The sequence below is a fragment of the Brassica oleracea genome, chromosome C2, assembly GCF_000695525.1.
Source record: "Brassica oleracea var. oleracea cultivar TO1000 chromosome C2, BOL, whole genome shotgun sequence".
NCBI lineage: Eukaryota > Viridiplantae > Streptophyta > Magnoliopsida > Brassicales > Brassicaceae > Brassica > Brassica oleracea.
In genome coordinates this window covers 3053850-3073901 of record NC_027749.1, presented here as the reverse complement: position 1 = coordinate 3073901, position 20052 = coordinate 3053850, and the positions used below count along the sequence as shown (strand labels likewise).

The 20052-nt window shown below is 38.2% G+C and overlaps 4 protein-coding genes and 2 long non-coding RNA genes across 6 annotated transcripts; 4 read left to right on the top strand and 2 right to left on the bottom strand.

The window, feature by feature from the left end:
* Window position 1: 1 nt before the first annotated feature.
* Window positions 2–3705, bottom strand: LOC106327193 (GTP-binding protein TypA/BipA homolog). Its single transcript, XM_013765271.1, has 12 exons — window positions 3350–3705; window positions 2829–3148; window positions 2576–2752; window positions 2356–2508; window positions 2072–2161; window positions 1782–1916; window positions 1560–1676; window positions 1279–1430; window positions 1021–1200; window positions 790–955; window positions 525–720; window positions 2–448 (listed from the first exon to the last, which is right to left on the bottom strand). The coding sequence occupies exons 1-12, from the start codon at window positions 3558–3560 to the stop codon at window positions 315–317; spliced, it is 2031 nt and encodes a 676-aa protein (XP_013620725.1). The 5' UTR covers window positions 3561–3705; the 3' UTR covers window positions 2–314.
* Window positions 3706–4290: 585 nt separating this feature from the next.
* Window positions 4291–8232, bottom strand: LOC106327439 (phospholipid:diacylglycerol acyltransferase 1). Its single transcript, XM_013765591.1, has 6 exons — window positions 7655–8232; window positions 6792–7014; window positions 6427–6710; window positions 6042–6360; window positions 5698–5957; window positions 4291–5113 (listed from the first exon to the last, which is right to left on the bottom strand). The coding sequence occupies exons 1-6, from the start codon at window positions 8065–8067 to the stop codon at window positions 4630–4632; spliced, it is 1983 nt and encodes a 660-aa protein (XP_013621045.1). The 5' UTR covers window positions 8068–8232; the 3' UTR covers window positions 4291–4629.
* Window positions 8233–12904: 4672 nt separating this feature from the next.
* On the top strand, window positions 12905–14101 carry LOC106326448. Its single transcript, XM_013764423.1, has 2 exons — window positions 12905–13566; window positions 13760–14101. Exons 1-2 carry the CDS (start codon window positions 12917–12919, stop codon window positions 13956–13958), a joined length of 849 nt encoding a protein of 282 aa, XP_013619877.1. The 5' UTR covers window positions 12905–12916; the 3' UTR covers window positions 13959–14101.
* A 435-nt stretch (window positions 14102–14536) lies between these two features.
* On the top strand, window positions 14537–16684 carry LOC106325985. The gene is made up of 3 exons (XR_001267107.1): window positions 14537–14667; window positions 16008–16420; window positions 16509–16684. It is a non-coding gene; the product is annotated as an uncharacterized LOC106325985 (long non-coding RNA).
* On the top strand, window positions 15143–15645 carry LOC106325986. The gene is made up of 3 exons (XR_001267108.1): window positions 15143–15237; window positions 15330–15446; window positions 15535–15645. It is a non-coding gene; the product is annotated as an uncharacterized LOC106325986 (long non-coding RNA).
* A 2004-nt stretch (window positions 16685–18688) lies between the features above and the next one.
* Window positions 18689–19769, top strand: LOC106323177. The gene is made up of 2 exons (XM_013761334.1): window positions 18689–19338; window positions 19476–19769. Exons 1-2 carry the CDS (start codon window positions 18689–18691, stop codon window positions 19711–19713), a joined length of 888 nt encoding a protein of 295 aa, XP_013616788.1. The 3' UTR covers window positions 19714–19769.
* The last annotated feature ends 283 nt before the right edge of the window (window positions 19770–20052 follow it).

Here is a 20052-nt window from a genome sequence, read left to right as displayed (position 1 = left end):
AAAGATCAAATTTTGCCTCTTTAACCTCTCTGTTTGGTTACAGATTTAACATGATGTAAAAGACTTTAAGCTGTTCATCATGATGATGATGATGATGATGAAGTGAAAAACTATCACAAGAAACAGTGTTCCATAAGCTTGTCGGAAGGACTTTATGATAACACCTTTTTTAAGTAACATATGATCAGTGATGGAAGTAGTCCAAATGGGATATGGTGTTTCCCAAAAAAAACATCTATTGGCATAATAATCAAACATACCTATAAACAGAAACTAGATTTCACTCAGTCTCGTCCAAAAATGGGTGTTCTTTTCTACCTCCCTTTCTTTGTCATTTTAGGATTCTTGCACATCCTAATACTAAGAGGCGTCACTTCCACCAGCTCATCCTCTTCAATGTATTCAATGCAGTCGTCCAGACTATAAGTCAATGGAGTGTCAAGCACCACTGTAATAAAAAGGATTAGTCAGCAGAGGAGATAAGATTTGAGAGACTTGCACAAGTCTTAAGGTTATATGACTACCTGTAACATCTTTGTTGGATCGTATGTTTGTGGCTGCTTTCTTCTTGCAGATGTTAAGCCCCAAGTCCCCAGGTCTCTGATGGATCCCAACTATCTGACCCTCGTACACATCCACACCTGCACCTACAAACATTTGCCCTCTCTCTTGCGAACTCGCCAGAGCATACGACGTTGATGTCCCATCTTCAAACGCAACCTGAAAAGGCACATGTGTCATCAAAACTTCTCATTCCTAAAAAACCATCTCATCAACTCCATAACTCACCAGTGAGCCTAGATCGCGGGTGCTGATATCTCCAGCCCAAGGTCCATAACTGTCAAACACGGTGTTGAGGATAGCTGTCCCACGAGAAGCTGTTAGGATTGCATTCCTCAGTCCAAGTAGTCCACGTGTTGGGATCTTGTACCGCAGAAAGACTGTTCCTTCCGACCTGCCATGTCACAGGATTCACACATCTCTCTCATAAAAGGGATGGAGAGAAACAACAATACATACCCAACACCTTGCATATCAAACATCTGTCCACGCCTTCTCCCAAGAAGTTCAACGACAGGTCCCATGTGATTCTCTGGAACTTCGACAGTTGCTACCTCAAACGGCTCCAGTAATTTATCGTTGACCCTTTTGTTGATAACTTTCGGTGGTCCAACCATAAATTCATATCCCTCTCTTCTCCTGGAACATTATTATTATATGTTCAGCTACTTTCAATAACACATAATGTGAGCAATGATGGTTAGTGAATGTACTTGCATGTTTTCTATCAGGATGGTAATGTGTAATGTGCCTCGCCCACTGATAATGAATGTGTCTGCTGTCTCGCCGTCTTCCACTTTCATAGCTAGGTTTCTTTCGAGTTCACGGTTTAAACGGTCTCTTAAGTTCCTGCTCGTTACATACTTCCCCTACAAAAAGGAAAATATAATTCAAACTTTGCACTAATCCAACTTACAACTTCCCTCTTAATATCGTTAGCCATCGAAAGTGAGAAAGATGAGACTTATGACAGCCAGATTAGCCATGACTACACATACCTCACGACCAGAGAAAGGAGAGGTGTTGACAGAGAAGGACATTTTCACAGTTGGTTCTTCTACTTTGATTGTAGGTAGAGGCTTCCCATGTACTTTATCAGCAATAGTCTCCCCAATCTGCAGGGTTTACAAAGAAACCAAGACGTTACAACACAATTAGCAACAAAAAGAAAAAAAAAATGACAAGTGGCAGCAAGCAATTATCCATGAATAGATGTGTACCTGAATGTCATCTATGCCACAAACAGCGCAAATATCTCCAGCTTCCACTGTATCAGCAGGTACTCTGTAGAATTTCTCATAGACAAAGAGCTCACTCACTCTTGCAAATCTACATGAATCTTCAGAAGTGCACACCTGCAATAAGTTTACAGTAAACCATCTGCTTTACAAGGTAGAAAGACTTGGGAAAATAACTAGCTTAAGGTGATACTTCATTGTAATGAGCCCACATCATTTCTGTCCAATAACAAAACAATAAGCTGAAGGTTTATGATTTATCAAAATGTTACCCTGACATCCATTCCTTTGCGCAGTGCCCCTGCGTGTAGCCTCCCAATAGCAATACGCCCTTTATGCTCATCATATTCAATATTTGTGGCCTGGTAAACAAATTGTTTCATTAAATTCATCTACTCAACTCAACTAGTTTTTTTTTCTGGATTTGAAGCTTGGTTTAGACTTTAGTTGGTGAGGGGCAGTATATTGATGTGTGCGTTTTGGCCAAGGAGATTGAAAGGATAAAAATGCATTGACACTGGCTGGAAACAAACACATAAAAATCACAATAACTCACAAGCATCTGAAGTGCACCATCTTTTTCAATATTGGGCCCAGGCACACATCTAATGATAGCCTCGAACAGTGGTCCCAGGTCTTCTGCAAGGTCATCAGGAGCAAGCCCCGCCTTTCCTTTGATCCCACTAGCATATATAGCTTGAAAATCACACTACACACCAAAACACTAACTTTAGTGTCATAACATGAAGAATAGACAAACTCAAAATTAACAACACCTGTTCATCAGTAGCATTTAGTTCAATAAAGAGCTCAAAGGTGGAGTTGACAACAAACTCAGGACGAGCAGAAGGCCTGTCGATCTTGTTCACGACCACCACAACTGCATGTCCAAACTCAAGAGCCTTCTTTAAAACAAACCTTGTCTGTGGCATTGGTCCTTCAACAGAGTCCACCTAAGAAACAAGGAGAAGAAAAATGAGATACACAGAGCTGAAAGTTTACTATTGAGGGAAAGCATCAAAAATTTACCACAAGAAGCACACCGTCAACCATGTTCAAGACACGCTCCACTTCACCACCAAAGTCAGAGTGGCCAGGAGTATCAATGATATTCACTTTTGTGTTTTTGTAAGTGATGGATGTGTTTTTGCTGAGGATAGTGATTCCTCTTTCACGCTCGAGGTCGTTTGAGTCCATGATCCTCTCTTGCATCACTTGGTTATCTCTGAATACCTTAGCTTGCCTAAGCATAGAATCAACCAAAGTAGTTTTGCCATGATCAACATGAGCTACAATTGCTATATTCCTCACGTCATTCCTCCTCACCAACGTCTTCTTCTTCTTCACCTCTATCATCCAAACAAAAAAAAAGTGATTTCCTTTAGAGAACCAAACAAAAGATAGAAGCTAAGTGGTTAAAACTCTATTGATCAGACTAGAGACATAAGAAAGCTTTGTCCTTTTATGTTTAACAATCTCACAATCAATCATTATCTTATCTTTCTCAATTCAAAGTGACAAACTTTAAGCTCAAAAAACACTAAAACTACCGGAGGATGGTTCAGCGGTTGATGGAGAGACGGAGCAAGTGATGGGAAGGTGAAGCGGACGCCTCCGGGGACTAAACCGGAGAGCTCCTCCTGGTTTAAGGGCGGAAGCGAAGGTTAAGCCGAGCACTTGTTGTTGCTTGTGGAGCAGAGGGGAAGCTTGACTCCTCAAAACCGCTGGAGAAGCGGAAGAGGTGCTCAAGCTCAGCTCCATTGAGAGTAAATGGATTTTATTTGGGTGGAGAGGAGGAGGTGGAGGCGGAGAAGAAGCTGTTTGCTCCTTTTATTCCTTAGGAGGAGGATTACGAAGCCGCTTTTCGTTAAGACAACGGTTTCGTATGGAGTAGATGGAACAGGTTAAGCCACGTCTGACTCTTCCACTTATCTTTGTGTATTTTTCACTAACTGATGTAGGCTTTGGTCATATAAATAGGTAACCGAAACCGAATCAGAACCAAATTCGAATCCGAATCCGAACTAATGTTCAGAGATATCCGAGCGGTTTCTATATTACTAGAATAGAATCAATCCAGACTAAATCAAAAAACCAAATTGGTATCTATATATCTAAAATGCAATTTATATATCTAAAATATTAATTATATTTATTTTTAAATTACCAAATATTTTTAAATACTATTTATAAATTGAATTATCAAAAAAATTATCCAAATCTTTTTTTATCCAAAATAGTTAAAATTTGTCTGAATTATCTGATATTTTATCCGGAAAATTCAAACAATTTTTATCGGAATCATTCATAATTATCCAAAAAGCCAGAACCGATCCAAAATTATCCAAAACTTGAACCAATCAAAAGATAGAAGTTAAGTGCTTGAAACTCTATTTATCGGTTATTATCTGTTCCTAATATTATCATCCGAACCGAATCAATAACTGAAATAACCAAACTAAAATTCGTAAATAACCTAACAATTTGTATATGTTCATAACCGGAAAACCAAAACCTAAAACCAAACCCCAGGCCTAAAGTGATGTTTTCGACAAGACAAACAACATGGCGCAGCAAGTCTTGCATTATCGTTCCAAGGACAAAACATAAACACGATCGCATAATTTACATCAATAAGAGTATATCAAAAAAAAAAAAAGTATGTGAGAATATTGGACCACCACAAATATCAACCTCAGGCTTCTTTGTGACTTGAGCATCATGATCATGATGATCATGACAATGACCATGATGATGATCATGGCCACGACCATGATGATGATCTCTCTCTTGCAAGTGAAAAGCTGACAGCTCAAAGAGATCAAAATATTCACAGCTTCAAGTCAATACGCTCAGACCATTCAAATATACCAGAGTGGACCTGGTCATGTCCTAGGTCGGACCCGTTACCTCCCGTGGCAACCCTCATGATATCCTCGATCAACGCAAAGTTTCCCATGATATCAACATGAGCCCCACTCTGCGTCCCTCGCCCTTCTAGCAGGTTAGCTGGTGGAGAGTGGTTGTATTCTCTAATGTAAGTCTTGATTCCAGAAGGGTTGAATCTTGTCTTGCCGCGCCAGGCTTTAGCACACATGAACCCTGCGCTTAGGACCGGTACTGTTTCATCTCCATCCACGTTGTAAACTCCTGCTTTCAGACAGCTTTCTTCGTCCTCCTCGTGAGCAGAAGTGAAGATATGAAAGGGGATGCAGCTGTCTGGAGACTGATTGAGCTTGTAGATGTATGATCGTTCTGTTGGTATCCCAACTCCATACAGTGAGTAGATCTCCATTTCAGGGGCATTGGGTAACCTGAAACAACAGAACAAACCAAATGTGGTTTCTAAGGATAAGACAGAGGGAAATGAACCTTAAAGGGATAAGATAAACTCTAAAACTAGAAGGTGGTACAAAGGTTTTTCAGCCAAATAGATTTTGAATTAATTGGTTTATTTGTCATGTCAAAGCCATCCTAGAGCTGGTTTTATAAGCAAGCATCACATGTATCAACTTTAAAACCTAAACATAACTAAGCAAGCCTTTTCGAAAAAGACTCAAAACAGTTATGTTAGACCATCTCCAATGGTTCACTCAATTTTTTTCTTCAAAATAGAGTAATTCTATAATGAAGTTGAGTTATATTCCGATGATATTTTTTTTTATAATGAAAAATAGTGTGGTGAACAAAAAATAAATTAACTACTCTGTATAGAGTAAAACCCTATTATAGAGTGAAAAATAGAGTACGCATTAATATTTTAAACTCTATTTTAAAGTGAAAAATAGAGTACCATTGGAGATGCTCTTAGCTTTGAGTTGATAAGCATATTCAACAAAACTAATAATGAATGCATGGGGACAAAGCATAGAGTTGGTACTAAAACAAAATCACTTACTTTGTTTCCAATGGATTGGACCAGTGTCTGTGATGTTCATACTTAGGGTCATCCAAATCATCAGCAATCCCATAGGAGAAATGAGCGGCGCCACGCGCCATCATCTTAGGAGCAACATAATGTAGCAAATCTATAACCGCGTCAGCAGTGTAGACCTTATACTCAGCAATAGCTTTGATCCCTCCAATTCCCATATCATGATACTCTGTCCACACGTCACGGCATGTGTTGTTTGGGATACTCTGACCTTTCACCGCACCCTTCACCAAGCAAAAACGTATCTATCAATCACCTAATCACAAAAAAAAAAAGTACAAGAGTTTATATGGTTCATATGTCCTTACTCGAAAATCAATGTTTTCAATCTCAGACGGCGCAGCCTCAGCCACATCTTTCCCGAACGATATGATTCTTCCGTAGTTAACAGGCTTTGTCTTGGAAACTGAGTTTTCACCAGCTTCTCCGCGAGTCTTGTTGCTACTTTTCTTTTTACCGGAACATATGTGGCCTTTCTCCGGCGACCAATCAAGACCGCCCCATATTGTGTCACCTCCCTTAGGTATCATAGACATCGTTGAGTCCCATGTGCGTGTCATTCTCATCACGTGTTGCAGCGTCTGGAGTCTGAATATATCAGTGTCTAAGAACCCTGGCGCAATCGCTCTGCAAAGTTTCAAAAGCAGAATAAGAGATTTTATTGGCTAAAACCACAGTCAGCTAATTCAATACCTGGCAACTGCAACATCCTTTGCTTCAGCGGAGAAAAGCCCTGCGACAGCTTTTGGAACACCAAGAAACGGTCCACCAATGTTCATCACCGCTTTGATATGCTTTGCACACCAATCAGGCCCACCACCGCCACCCATAGGAGCTGGTGCCTCAACCCATTTCATAAAATGTAAGAAATACAATACCCCCATGGAATGAGGAACTATAACTGCTTTCTTCCCACCGTTGGTGGAAACCATCAGCTCTATATTGCTTTTCATACGGCTAAGCGTCTGGTCACGCACCTAATGATTCAACAAATGAAAGACAGTTGGAACCTAAGAGATAAAGAGAGAATAAGAGAGTTTGTTTAATGAGAGAAGAACCTCTGTGTTCTGAAACGAAAGCCTCCAGTCATATGCAGCCATGTACATGTTCTTCTCCTCGTATCCAATATGTGCAAGGTTAGCAATCAGCACCGCCCAGACGAAGTAGCCAGGAGCAAAGTAATCAGCAGCCACGAGTCCTGATACAGCTCTGATTCTAATACCAGCAGGATCTAAACCAGTTTCGTTGTCAAGTGACATGTGTTCCACCCAACATAGAGGCCTAAATCAAAGAGATAACCAATTATGTAAAGATACTATGAACAAGAACACTGTTAGTCTCAACAATAGCACTGTCCCATCTCCAAGCAAAAAGAGGATCCGTGAGCCGAAAAAGGAAAGATGCAGATCATAACACACAAAAAGAGGAGTTCATAGCTAGCTAACAGAATGAAGATGGATGAAACTCAAGACAATAACTAGACCAAACTTTTGAAAATCTCAATTTTTCAGTTCTCGGAAAGAATTTGAGAAAAGCACTTTGATCCAAAAGACAAAAGAAACTAACTTTTAGTTGCACATGGACATAGTTGAAGAATAAAGCAACCATCCTATATCACATCTTTAACATCTACTCGTAACACAACAAGAAAAGTCACTACTTTAGTATAAACTCCGTGCAAGCAAAGGTAAATCCAATGACAATAAAGGAAGCAACTTGTTAAGAACGTAATCTAAAGGCATGTGCAGTAACACATTCGGCGTTAACATTGACTTAAAACTCCAAAGAAGCTGACATTTTTAGATCAAAACGTGTTTAATTGAAATGCTATTGCTTCCCTTACACAAACACACATTAGGAATCTAAAGAAGATATCTTTTTGCAACTAATATAAAAACCCAAAAAGGTAAGGAAGCTAGACCTTTTGTAGACTTCACCGAAAGTTCCACCCCAAAGGCGCTTCCTAAACAAACCATCAGCACACTGTTTCCCTTCCCAAAGCTCAAGTCCACCCGTAACAATCCCGGGGATGAACACAACGGGATGCTTCGCCTTGAGACCTTCTTTCTTCAGCTTCACGCCGGGCGGGTCGGGCAAAGGGCCCGTGATCGCCTCGGTAACGTACTGAGGAAAGCTCGCGGGCATGGCGTTGTAGAGGAAGAGGAGGAACCACCACGTGAGGCACACGCACCCTATGAACCAGCAGCACGAATCCACGCACGACCACTTCGCCTTCCCGCTCGGTTTCTTACGGTTTTTCGATTTGTTCTGGGTGTCTTCGTCGTCCGGGAGGTCCTCAGACGGCGGCGGCCTTTTCCGCTGGAAAAGGGGCATGACGGACACGTGATGTTTAACCCACGACAAGGTCACGGGACCTTTGTCTCTTCAATCTCAAACCCTTTTGTTTTGTCGAATTAGGGATTAGATCAGTCGAGACAAAGAGCTGATTTGCTGCGAATTTTTTTAAAACTAATTTAAGTTTGTTTTGTTTTTTCTTCTTGACAGCTTTTCTGGTTTTCTGTGACATACAGCTTTGAACCGGTTGGCAAAATCAATGACCAGTTTGGTACTAATTGCGGTTCTCGAGTTGGACCGACAGCCGTCTTCAAATCAGTTTTGTAATGTATAATGAACTAATTAAGTTTTACGAAAGTTCAATCATAATCAACTGGTTGAAATATTCTTCATAATCATTAGATAAGTAAAATTATCGACTGTATAATTGTTTAAATAATATTTTATAGTTTGTAACAAACTAGTTGTATTAGTTTTGAATTTTCTTTGATATTTGTCTAGATTTTTCAAAAGTTACAACACAAATAATTTCATAAAATTTGCACTCTGATTGGTTACACCATTTTGATTTTGGTGGAGAAGAACCTTTTATATTCTATTTACAATGGTTAAACCAAAACTAATTATATATGATTTGAATAACCAGTCACTCATTACCAACCTGTTTAATATGTGGGAATGGGTTCAGAATTGTTGGACTTGATCCATGTGTTACTTACCCTTTTGGGTTTTTAATGAAAAGAGACGACAAGAGAGAGTATATATGGGAAACATTTGAGAGTACCGGCTGATTGCAAAAGCGACCGGTGGGTCGGGTCCGTGTTTGGAACAGAGCACTTAAATAGCAGAGGATTTTTTTTTTCCTAAACTGTGAATATCATAAAATGAAAGTTTAGGGTTACAAAAGCCTAAAAGTGATACCTTAGCAAAAAGAAATAAAAAACAAGATATACACATGATTGTTAGATCAGAATTGCAACTATCTAATCCAAAGTTGCATAAGAGTAGTGAATTTCCTCCTATGTCTTCTCGCACTGATGGCATTACGGATATCCCTGTCTATGGTGGCGAATGTTGTCTGCTGCGGGGAGAATCCAATGAGATGAACTGCCGAGTTGCGCTGCCTCCAGATGTAGATCATGGACTGAGTCGCTAGCTTCATGATGGTGGATGGGGCTGATGCTGTGGAGAATCGTATCCAGGAGAGAAGTTCTTCCCATGAGAGGAAAGCCGTTCGGTTGGGATCAAGCCTTGCAAAGATTCGCAGCCATAAGGCAGTGCTATAGCTGCATTCTAGGAAGAGGTGATCACGCGTTTCATCATGTGTATAGCAGAAGCAACAAGCCGTTTGGATGTTAAGCCCCCAGGATGCGAGCCTCACTTTTGTCGGTAGTCTGTTGAGGTTTGCAAGCCACATGATGAATGCTTGTCTTGGTATTGCTCTGCTGAACCACACTGAACGAGCCCAGTCCTTCACTTGAGCCCTCGGCCTTAGCGCTTCACACGTCCTTGAAGAAGAGAAACCTTTGCATTCCTTTGATTCAACAACCCAGTGGAAAGTGTCTGCAGTATGATCCTGAAGCGGCAGGTCTACTGTTGTGAGGTGGATGTGCAGAGCAAGCGCGCTGTCAGATCGTGGCTGAGGGAGTCTCCAACCTGTTTCGTTTGTGACGTCCCTTACCGAAGCCGAGAGTGGAACTCTGATGTCTCTTGGGCCCGAGTCTCCAATAAACTTGATAAGCTGTCCAAAAGGGGTCCAAATATCAAACCAGAGCTTTGCGTCCGTCCCGCCCAAGGGTCGGAGAGACAGAATCGAGCTCCATGCTGCTGAATCAGTACTCCTAACTTCAAGGGCCCATAAGCTAGAGCTTCTCAGGTGGTGGTACTTATGCCATTGGACCCAGAGAGAGTTAGTACCTGAGAAAAGCAACCAAATAAATCTCAAGCACAAAACTTTATTCCATTCACTGAAGCTACGCAGGCCCAGTCCTCCCTCTCGTTTTGGTAAGCACACTGTTTTCCAAGCCACCTTTGCTGTAGACCTTGTGTCAATATTGCCACCCCATAGGAATTTTGAACACATGGCCTCAATCTTCTTTACGCAACCCTTTGGTAGGATGAACGTCGTCATCCAAAAATTTACCATTCCGTTTACTACCGACGACAACAGCTGCACTCTGCCTGCATAACTAAGCATTTTGACAGCCCACGCTCTGAACAAACCAGCAAGCTTATGCAACAAGGGATCATACTCTGAGATCCTCAGCTTCCTATGCATGAGAGGTAGCCCTACGTAGCGAATGGGAAGCTTACCAATCGGGCACTCATATCTAGCAATTTCCACCTTTTCAAAGTCATTTAATCCAGCGACAAAAAGCTCAGATTTGTCTCTGTTAACCTGGAGACCAGACCAGCCCGCAAAATCTTCCAGAGTTTCATTTATGGCGTGAAGAGAAGCTGATCCTCCATCGAAGAAGATCATCACATCATTCGCAAACATTAAGTGAGACATGTTGATATCCGCAGCTTTTGGATGATAAGTGATATAGCCTGTGTCAAATCTCGAGCTAAGGAGGCGGGAGAACACTTCCATGGCAAGGACGAAGAGATAAGGTGAAAGCGGGTCACCCTGACGCAGACCTTGAGAACTCTTGAGATAGCCTCCAGAAACACCATATACCGAGACAGAGAATGTGGGGGTTGTAATGCATTCAGCTATCCAAGTAATGAATATTTCTGGGAAGTGTAGAGCTCTAAGAGTACTCAAGATAAAATCCCATCTGATGGAGTCAAAAGCTTTTCTTAAGTCGACCTTCAGTATACCTCTTCTAGATATGTTCTTTCTGTTATAGCCATGGATAATCTCAGTTGCGAGCAAGATATTCTCAGACAGCAGCCTTCCCTTGATAAACGCAGACTGCGAAGGGGAGATGACAACTACAATATCCAATATTCATTACTTGGATAGCTGAATGCCAAGGTATCTTTTACATGGCTGAAACCGAAATACAAATCTACGTCTACGTGACAACTACAATATCCACGCGCCCCTAGTCATGATGATATTTCAATATAAAATCTCAATGCGAAGCCAGTAAACTCCATCACATGGTCTTCACCGGATATAAGATTCCGACAAAACTCATTCGTCCACGTGTCCTTCCCTCCCACCATTTACCTTCAAAACCAACCTCTGCTTAATGTAGTTTCTTCTTTCCAAAGCGTAACATTCATGAGAGAAATATAAACTCTCACTTAGAAGCAGAAGAAGTGCGAAGGACACAACAAATGGCTTCACTTGTGTATTCTCCGTTCACTCTATCTACTTCTAAAGCTGAGCATCTCTCTCCACTCTCCAGCAGCACCAAACATTCCTTCCTTCGCAAGAGTTCCAGATCAGTCATACACACCAAATCCTTGTTCAAGGTGAAGTCCGTTGTTTCAGGAAACAGTCTCTTCACGCAGACTAAACTCTAAACCCTGAGGACCGCCGTGTAGTTTCCATCAAGAGAGACCGTCCCCACGGTGAAAATAGTCTACGTTCTGAGATCATCTCTCTATGAATAAGAGAATATTTTTGCTTACATTATCTGACTTTATATGAATGTTGTGGAGTTTCTTACTTTCTTCTATGCCTTAGGAGGAATTGTCAACATGCAACTTATCTTTTTTTTCTTTGCAATCTTATTTCGTATGGAACAAGAAACACCCTTCTCTTCTTATTTTTCTCATACTTGATAGTTGAAAGTTTTAAAAAAAAATTATCATTTAATAATAATTAAAAACTCAACTGGGATAAGTTTCAACTTTTAAAAATGTTGAAGATCAATAATAATAACCTGCAAACTTCTGCACCCGCATGTACAACTGATACGTAGTGAAGTCCTATATATCAATTAAGTAAACTACAGTAGAACCTCTATAAATTAATATTCATAAATTAATAATTTCTATAAACTAATAAATTTCGTCGGTTCCAAACCGGTGTAAAATATGACACAAATCGATAAAATAATAAGATAATAATATTTTTAAAACTCCTATGTAAATATATAGTCCCATTAAAATCATAAATTAATAATCTATCTCTATATATATTTTATATAAGTATAAACTAAACATTATATTATTGACTTTATATTCACAATGAAAATACTTCTATTTTTCTTAATATTTTAATATATTTTGATAATATTTAGTAAAATTATATAGAAAATCACATAAAAATTCTATGAAACATAAAATATACACAAAATATGATAATAAAATAATATGAAAGTCAAATTTCTAAAATTAAAATAATGTATATACGGTAAAATGAAATGAAATATTTTCTTATTTTATTAATAAAAATATTCAAAAATCTAAAAAATAAATTTTTGTAAATTAATATCCTTATAAATTAATAAAATTTTAAAGTCTCAACATTATTAATTTATAGATATTCTACTGTATGTTTAGTTTTTAGTGGAATAGTAAGATGAGGGAATATTAAGAGGGCCATGATCTTATAATATATATGAAACTTTATAAATGACCCCCAAAATTATAAATAATGTTGTAACTATTTAGGAGTAGAGGAAATTTATGGGAAAAAAATGATGGCATTTATAGGAAAATCAAATGAATATAGATTTGGTGCATGAAAATGTCTCTTAATAAACAAAATGAGAACATGCATAGGAAAAATCAAATGAAAAAGATTTGTTGCATGAATGTATATCTCTTAATAAAGAAAATGAGGCATGACCAAAAAATAAATTCACCATTTCACTGGATTTCTTTTCTAAACTCCACCTATATTTTCATCTCTTACCACCTATATATCCACATGCTCTCAAACGCAAAGATAAACATTAAAAAATTTCATCTCTGCTTAGTGAAAAAAATGTTCATGGATTCCTCATCTTCTTCATCCTCACTATCCATCACGAGAGAAGAGCTCAATGCTTTCCACAGTTTCGACAGAGCGCTTTTCACTCGTATTGTCATAAGTCTAAAAGAAGACATTACCCAGTCTTTTCAGGTCATGACCTTTCTCATCTATCTCGATAGGAGTGTTCGCGGGAGCAAACTAATCAGCGATCTTGTTTCTCTACCTGACCTTTCCATCAGCACCATCGTTGACGAAGTCCAGATATGTCGACGTTGCTTGTCCTACACACATTTCCCAACGTTCCTGGCCAGCATGGGGAGCATCAACGCCGCATCCATACCTTGGATCAGGCGTATGACCAGCGAGAAGTTGACTCTCGCAGTCATCCACCTGAATCGCAACGAAATTATCCTTGAGATGACAGATATTTTAAACACTATATGCTACCCAGCTTTTGAGGATATATGCGTGCTCTTTGAGACGCACAAGGAGAGGAAGTTTATTCAGTTCTTGTGTGGTCAACAAGGAACAAGTAATCGTGTAGCAGCAGGAGCAAGCAACGTTGAAGGTCAGCACGTAAGGGCAGATGACAGGACTGTCTTCCTCAAATTTTCTAAAGGATACCCAATCTCCGAAGCAGAAGTGCATGACTACTTCACCAGGTACTGGATCCGTTTATAAGCTATGCATGCAAGGCCAAGGCCCTTCCTAACAAGCTAGGAGCCCATATTTTGATAATTTCACTATGTTTAGGTTTTTTAAAACATTATGGTTTGGCACGGCCCTTCATGCATGTGGTTTAATGTTATCACGGTAGTGTGTTTTAAACAGTAGTGTATTTTTTTGGTGTTGTAGGAGATTTGGAGATATCGTAGAAGCAATACACATGGGTGGAGTGAAAAGGATGGACCAAGCGATGTATGCATGCATGGTGTTACGTTCTGCTGCCAAGATTCCAGAGATTGTAAGCGATGGGCTTGACAGGACCAAATTCACCATTAATGGAAAATATTTCTGGGCTCGAAGATTCATCCCCAATCACAAAATCCGTTAATAATCTTCTTGTTTGATCTTGAGGAGTTCCCAAGGGCATATGCATGTGCCCTCCTCTTAAATAAATTTGGGACCTATTTTATTTTGGATGGGGGACTTTTATTTGGTTGGTGATTGATATTTATCTCAAAACTATTTAGCATGGACTCAAATTTGTTTGTTTACATCTTTCAATTTCTATACTTTTCCCTCTTTAAGCAATATAATCTCCGTTGTCCCCAATGGCTATGCTAATCTTTGCATCTACATGCTGGCCACTCTTGGACCTAAATGAATGTTTTGGGAAATCCTTATGAACGGAAAGACTTTCAGCTGTGATAAAACTAACTTACAAATCTATTTTTAAACAGAACACTCTTGATTTTTTTTTTCTATCCGCACACGTCCTAAGATTGAATACAAAACTTTAGAACCTTTCCTCTTAGACCACCCGCAACGCGGGCTGTTAAGTGAATCCTTAACATAAATCCTTAAGCTAAAGGGATTATAATAATATTAAAAAAAATCGGCAAGTTAAGAATAAGTCCTTAATTAAGGGAACTAAGGACCAAATCCTTGATGTGCTGGCACTACAGGATTGGCTCGGGAAAATGGTTGTGTTTCGTAAGAGTGAGAAAAATCATTCACTTTCGCGAGCAACTGAAAAAAAAAACATGAGACGCAATAAGAAAGGGGATACAAGAGGCGATAAGAGAGCGTCTTTGTTGAAGGTAAATCCGAGCTCTTTGTTCAATTTCTTTCCTTCTGGAGTGGATGCATGTTTATTTCATCAGTTTTTAGGGTTCGATTGTTGGGTTTAAATAGATTTAGGGTTTTTAATCGAATTGGGAATTTTATCGGATTAGGGTTTTCGTCTGGGTTAGCTATTTTCTTCTTCTCGATTCACTTGTTTGGTGTTTTCTTCGCGATTAAAGGTTCGGGATTGAGGTGATAATTGATTAAGGGTTTTCGTCTGGGTTTGATTATTTCTTCTTCCATATTTTTTGAATGAAATTCGTCTAGTTTGATTATAATAGGTTATCTGTTTTGAATGGTTACAATCCAGTAAATCTTTTAAAAAAATTATTCTCGCAGGTTGTGAAATGGAGGAAGAACTGCGAGATATGAAAGCACGCAAAGCACACTACGACATGCTCCATTTCGTTGCAGATGCGCAACAAGGGATTCCCAAATTGTGCTCCTGTGGATCAATCACGAAGGAATCCGTAGATGAAGAGGATACATATGACTACCTCCCAGGGAAAAGATACTTCATCTGCAAAGACTTCGAGGTTTGAAGTGTTATGTGTCTTGCTGTTTGATCAATTGCTGTTTGAAATATATTTTTTTTTGGATCCATTGCTGTTTGACAAAGTTTATTCTTCTTTGGCAGAATGACGGGATGCATTTTAGGCAGCCATGGGTTATGGGTGTGCAACAAGAGGTGGAGAGGCTCAAAATAAGGGTTCACGAGCATGAGAAGCTTCTCAGAGAATGCGACGAACTAAAGGTGAGTTTCTATGTTAACAGAATCAAAACTTGATAGTTGTTTGTATGTCATTCTAACCTATTGTTTTGTTTCTCTGATGTCTGTTCAGGCCCAGGTGAGGATGTTGCTTAGGCGTGTGTCTGACCTTGAGAGAGTCCTCTGAGGTTAGTGTTTAAAGTTACATGTCTTCTTTAACTCTCTAGTTTAAAATTAGCAGTTAGAATTGAAACGTTTGTTCAATTTCTTTCCTTCTGGAGTGGATGCATGTTTATTTCATCAGTTTTTTAGGGTTCGATTGTTGGGTTTAAATAGATTTAGGGTTTCTAATCGAATTGGGGATTTTATCGGATTAGGGTTTTCGTCTGGGTTAGCTATTTTCTTCTTCTCGATTCACTTGTTTGGTGTTTTCTTCGCGATTAAAGGTTCGGAATTGAGGTGATAATTGATTAAGGGTTTTCGTCTGGGTTTGATTATTTCTTCTTCCAAGTTTTTTGAATGAAATTCGTCTAGTTTGATTATAATAGGTTATCTGTTTTGAATGGTTACAATCCAGTAAATCTTAAAAAAAATTTCTTCTCGCAGGTTGTGAAATGGAGGAAGAACTGCGAGATATGAAGGCACGCAAAGCACACTACGACATGCTCCATTTCGTTGCAGATGCGCAACAAGGGATTCCCAAATTGTGCCCCTGTGGATCAATCACGAAGGAATCCGTAGATGAAGAGGATACATATGACTACCTCCCAGGGAAAAGATACTTCATCTGCAAAGACTTCGAGGTTTGAAGTGTTATGTCTCTTGCTGTTTGATCAATTGCTGTTTGAAATATTTTTTTTTGGATCCATTGCTGTTTGACAAAGTTTATTCTTCTTTGGCAGAATGACGGGATGCATTTTAGGCAGCCATGGGTTATGGGTGTGCAACAAGAGGTGGAGAGGCTCAAAATAAGGGTTCACGAGCATGAGAAGCTTCTCAGAGAATGCGACGAACTAAAGGTGAGTTTCTATGTTAACAGAATCAAAACTTGATAGTTGTTTGTATGTCATTCTAACCTATTGTTTTGTTTCTCTGATGTCTGTTCAGGCCCAGGTGAGGATGTTGCTTAGGCGTGTGTCTGACCTTGAGAGAGTCCTCTGAGGTTAGTGTTTAAAGTTACATGTCTTCTTTAACTCTCTAGTTTAAAATTAGCAGTTAGAATTGAAACGGATAGGACTATCGGTAACTTTGTAGTTTGAAAACGGATTTGATTCCTATGCTTTGAAAACATTTACTCCGCAGTTTGTACTTTCCATCTGCGTTTGAAGAAGGAGACTCGAGTAGGAGTTCACAGGTGGATATGTCATATTTTACCGACATGCCTTCAAATCTCGGTAATATGCTTGGCGTACGGAATCATGTTCGTGATAGGCGTATACATGAACAATTAAAAAATGATTTGATTGACAATATTTGGAACAAATTTGGTAATGATGAAGATGATTAATTTTGTATGTTTACATTTAATCATTTAATAAATGACAATTTATTATTTAAATGTTTTTCAAAATTATTAATTTATGATTTCTAAGATTCAATTCAAAAAAAAAAAATTCTAAGAACTCCAAAGTGAATAACACCATTGGACTCACAATTATAATTAAAATCCTTAACTATTCAAAAAAAAAATAATTTTTAATTACTAAGGACTCCAATGGTGGGTAACACCATTGGAGTTGCTCTAATTTGTGCTTTTCACTCACCTTACAAGCTTATGAAAACATACCCTTATGTTAAAACTACAATTCTCTGCGTCGACTCTAATACACATGTCTAACTTGACTATTTATACGGCTAACCTAGTATTCAAAGAGATATTCCTAAATCTCCAACTATGCCAAGTTCCCTAAAACTTTTCTTAAATCACATCTCCCTTCTCCAAAGTGAATCTCCAACTACTTGCTCTCCAAGTGATCTTCAATTAACTCTAGTCTGATCGCCAATCCATTTTCCAAGTCTTCAGCTCTGCTCCATCTCGATCATTCCACTCGCATACTCATGTAGCAAATCTTATCGTACTTCCAACTGGTTCAAGCTATCCACCTGATCTCTGCATCTTCAACGTCAATCTTATATATTAAAACAGAAGTCACAACTTTGATTTATGTGTGATTTTTTTTTAAATGAACCTAATGGACATATTCCTAGAAAGTCATGTTACATTTAATCTTTAATTTTATCATTTAAATTTTGGGTCTACCAGAAATTTTTATTGGGCTATCAATAATTGGATTTAAACAATAGATATGATCCATTGGATTTATAGATAGTATAAATTAAATATATATAATTTAATGTTGTAATACTATACATCCATATGTTAATTATTTAAATATTTGTCATGTTAACTTTTAAAATTATAAAGACTTTTTTTTAAATAACAAAAATCATATTATCTAATAATGATTAATATTTACTATCTTAAACCAATGAAAATAAATTTTAAACTATATAGTTTATTTTAAAAATTAAACAAAAACTAAAATTTTAATTATTTACTCGATAATATAAATCTATGAAGCGAAAGGTTTAATTTTTTTAAGACTTTCTAAATTTGTGAAATGTTACAATATTTTTGAATATGACAATAAAACAATATCTTACTAATCTTTATATATATAGTTACGATTTTAATAATAAAATAATAATCCAAAAATATATATATAGAAGAAAATACAAATACAAGTGAAAGTTTGAAACAATCTATTCAATGAAAAAAATATACCGTAAACTTATTATGTTTTAAAAATTGATAGACACATATATATTATAATATATACCAATTTTGAATTGAAAACAAAATGTTTATATAAAAATAAATGAAAACAAAAATCTGCGCGGTTGCGCGGGTCGAGATCTAGTGTATCTTTTTATTAAATGAATAAACCATGTTGAGTTTTAGCAAAATAAGAGGAGAAAGCATATTAAAATGACATGAAATAAGGAATAACTGGATTGGATGGCCATGACCTTATAATATAAATGAAACTTTATAACTGACCTCCCCCCAAAAATAAAGAAAATGAGGACATTTATAGAAAAATCAAATGAATATAGATTTGGTGCATGAAGGTATCTCTTAATAAAGAAAATGAGATATGACCAAAAACATATTCACCATTTCAAAACTCTACCTATATTTTCATCTCTACCACCTCTATTCACATGCTCTCAAAACAAAAGCAAAAATATCAAAATTTCACATCTGCTTAGTGAAAAAAAGGCTCATGGATTCTTCATCTTCTTCATCCTCACTATCCATCACCAGAGAAGAGTTCAATGCTTTCCACAAGTTTGAAAGAGATCTTTTCACTCGTATTGTCATAAGTCTAAGACGAGACATTAGCCTGTCTTTTGAGATCATGTGCTTTCTCATATATCTCGAGAAAAGTGTTTTCATGAGCAAACTAATCTTTAATCTTGTTTCATTACCAGACCTTTTCATCAACACCGTCATTGACGAGGTCGTCATGTGTCTGCGCTGCTTATCCTACGAAAATTTCCCAACGTTCGTGGCCAGCTTGAAAAACATCAACTCCTTATCCATACCTTGGATCAGGCGTATGACCAGACAGAACTTTACTCTCGAAGGCATCCACCAAAAGCGCGAAGACATTCTCCTTGAGATGAAGAAGCATTTAACAAGTATATGCTACCCAGCTTTTGAGGATATATGCGTGCGCTTTGAGATGCAAAACAAGGAGAAGATGCATACCTCTAGCCACTTCTTGTGTGGTCAACAAGCAACAACTAATCATGCAGCAGGAACAAGCAACGTTGAGGGACAGCAACTAACGGCTGAGGACAGGACTGTCTTCCTCACATTCTCTAAAGGATACCCAATCTCTGAAGTAGAAGTGTATGAATATTTCACCAGGTACTGAATCCATTTAATTATAAGCCATGCATGCATGCAAGGCCAAGGTCGTGCCTAGTTCTTATACTCCCAATTATTTAATTAATTAGCTAACGGTAGTGTGTTTTAAACAGTAGTATACATTTTTGGTGTTGTAGGAGATTTGGAGATATTGTGGAAGCGATACACATGGGTGGAGTAGGAGGGAAGGACCTGCAAGTGCTGTATGCAAGGATGGTGTTACGTTCTGCCGCCAAGATTCCAGAGATTGTAAAGGATGAGGCGTGCCCGACCAAGTTCGCCATTAATGGAAAACATGTCAAGGCTCGGAAATTTATTCCCATTCACAAATCCGTTAATAATCTTCCTTACCCTTCCTTTGGAGTCTCTCTCTAGTTACATATATTTTTCTTGTTTGATCTTTGAGGAGTTCTAAACCCCACTTCAAAAAATTTGGGACCTATTTTATTTTGGATGGGGGACTTTTTATTTGGTTGGTGATTGACATTTATCTCAAAAACTATTTAGCATGGACTCAAATTCAAAACTATACTTTTCCCCTTTAACCAATATATAATCTCACTTCTGTCCAATGGCTATGCTAATATTTACATTTACATGATGGACACTCTTGGCCCCAAAAGGCTGTGTTGGCAATCCTTATGACAAGAAAGAAAAACTTCCAACTCTTAGAGCATGATTAACGCTATGCGTTTCTTATGCGATCCTTATTTT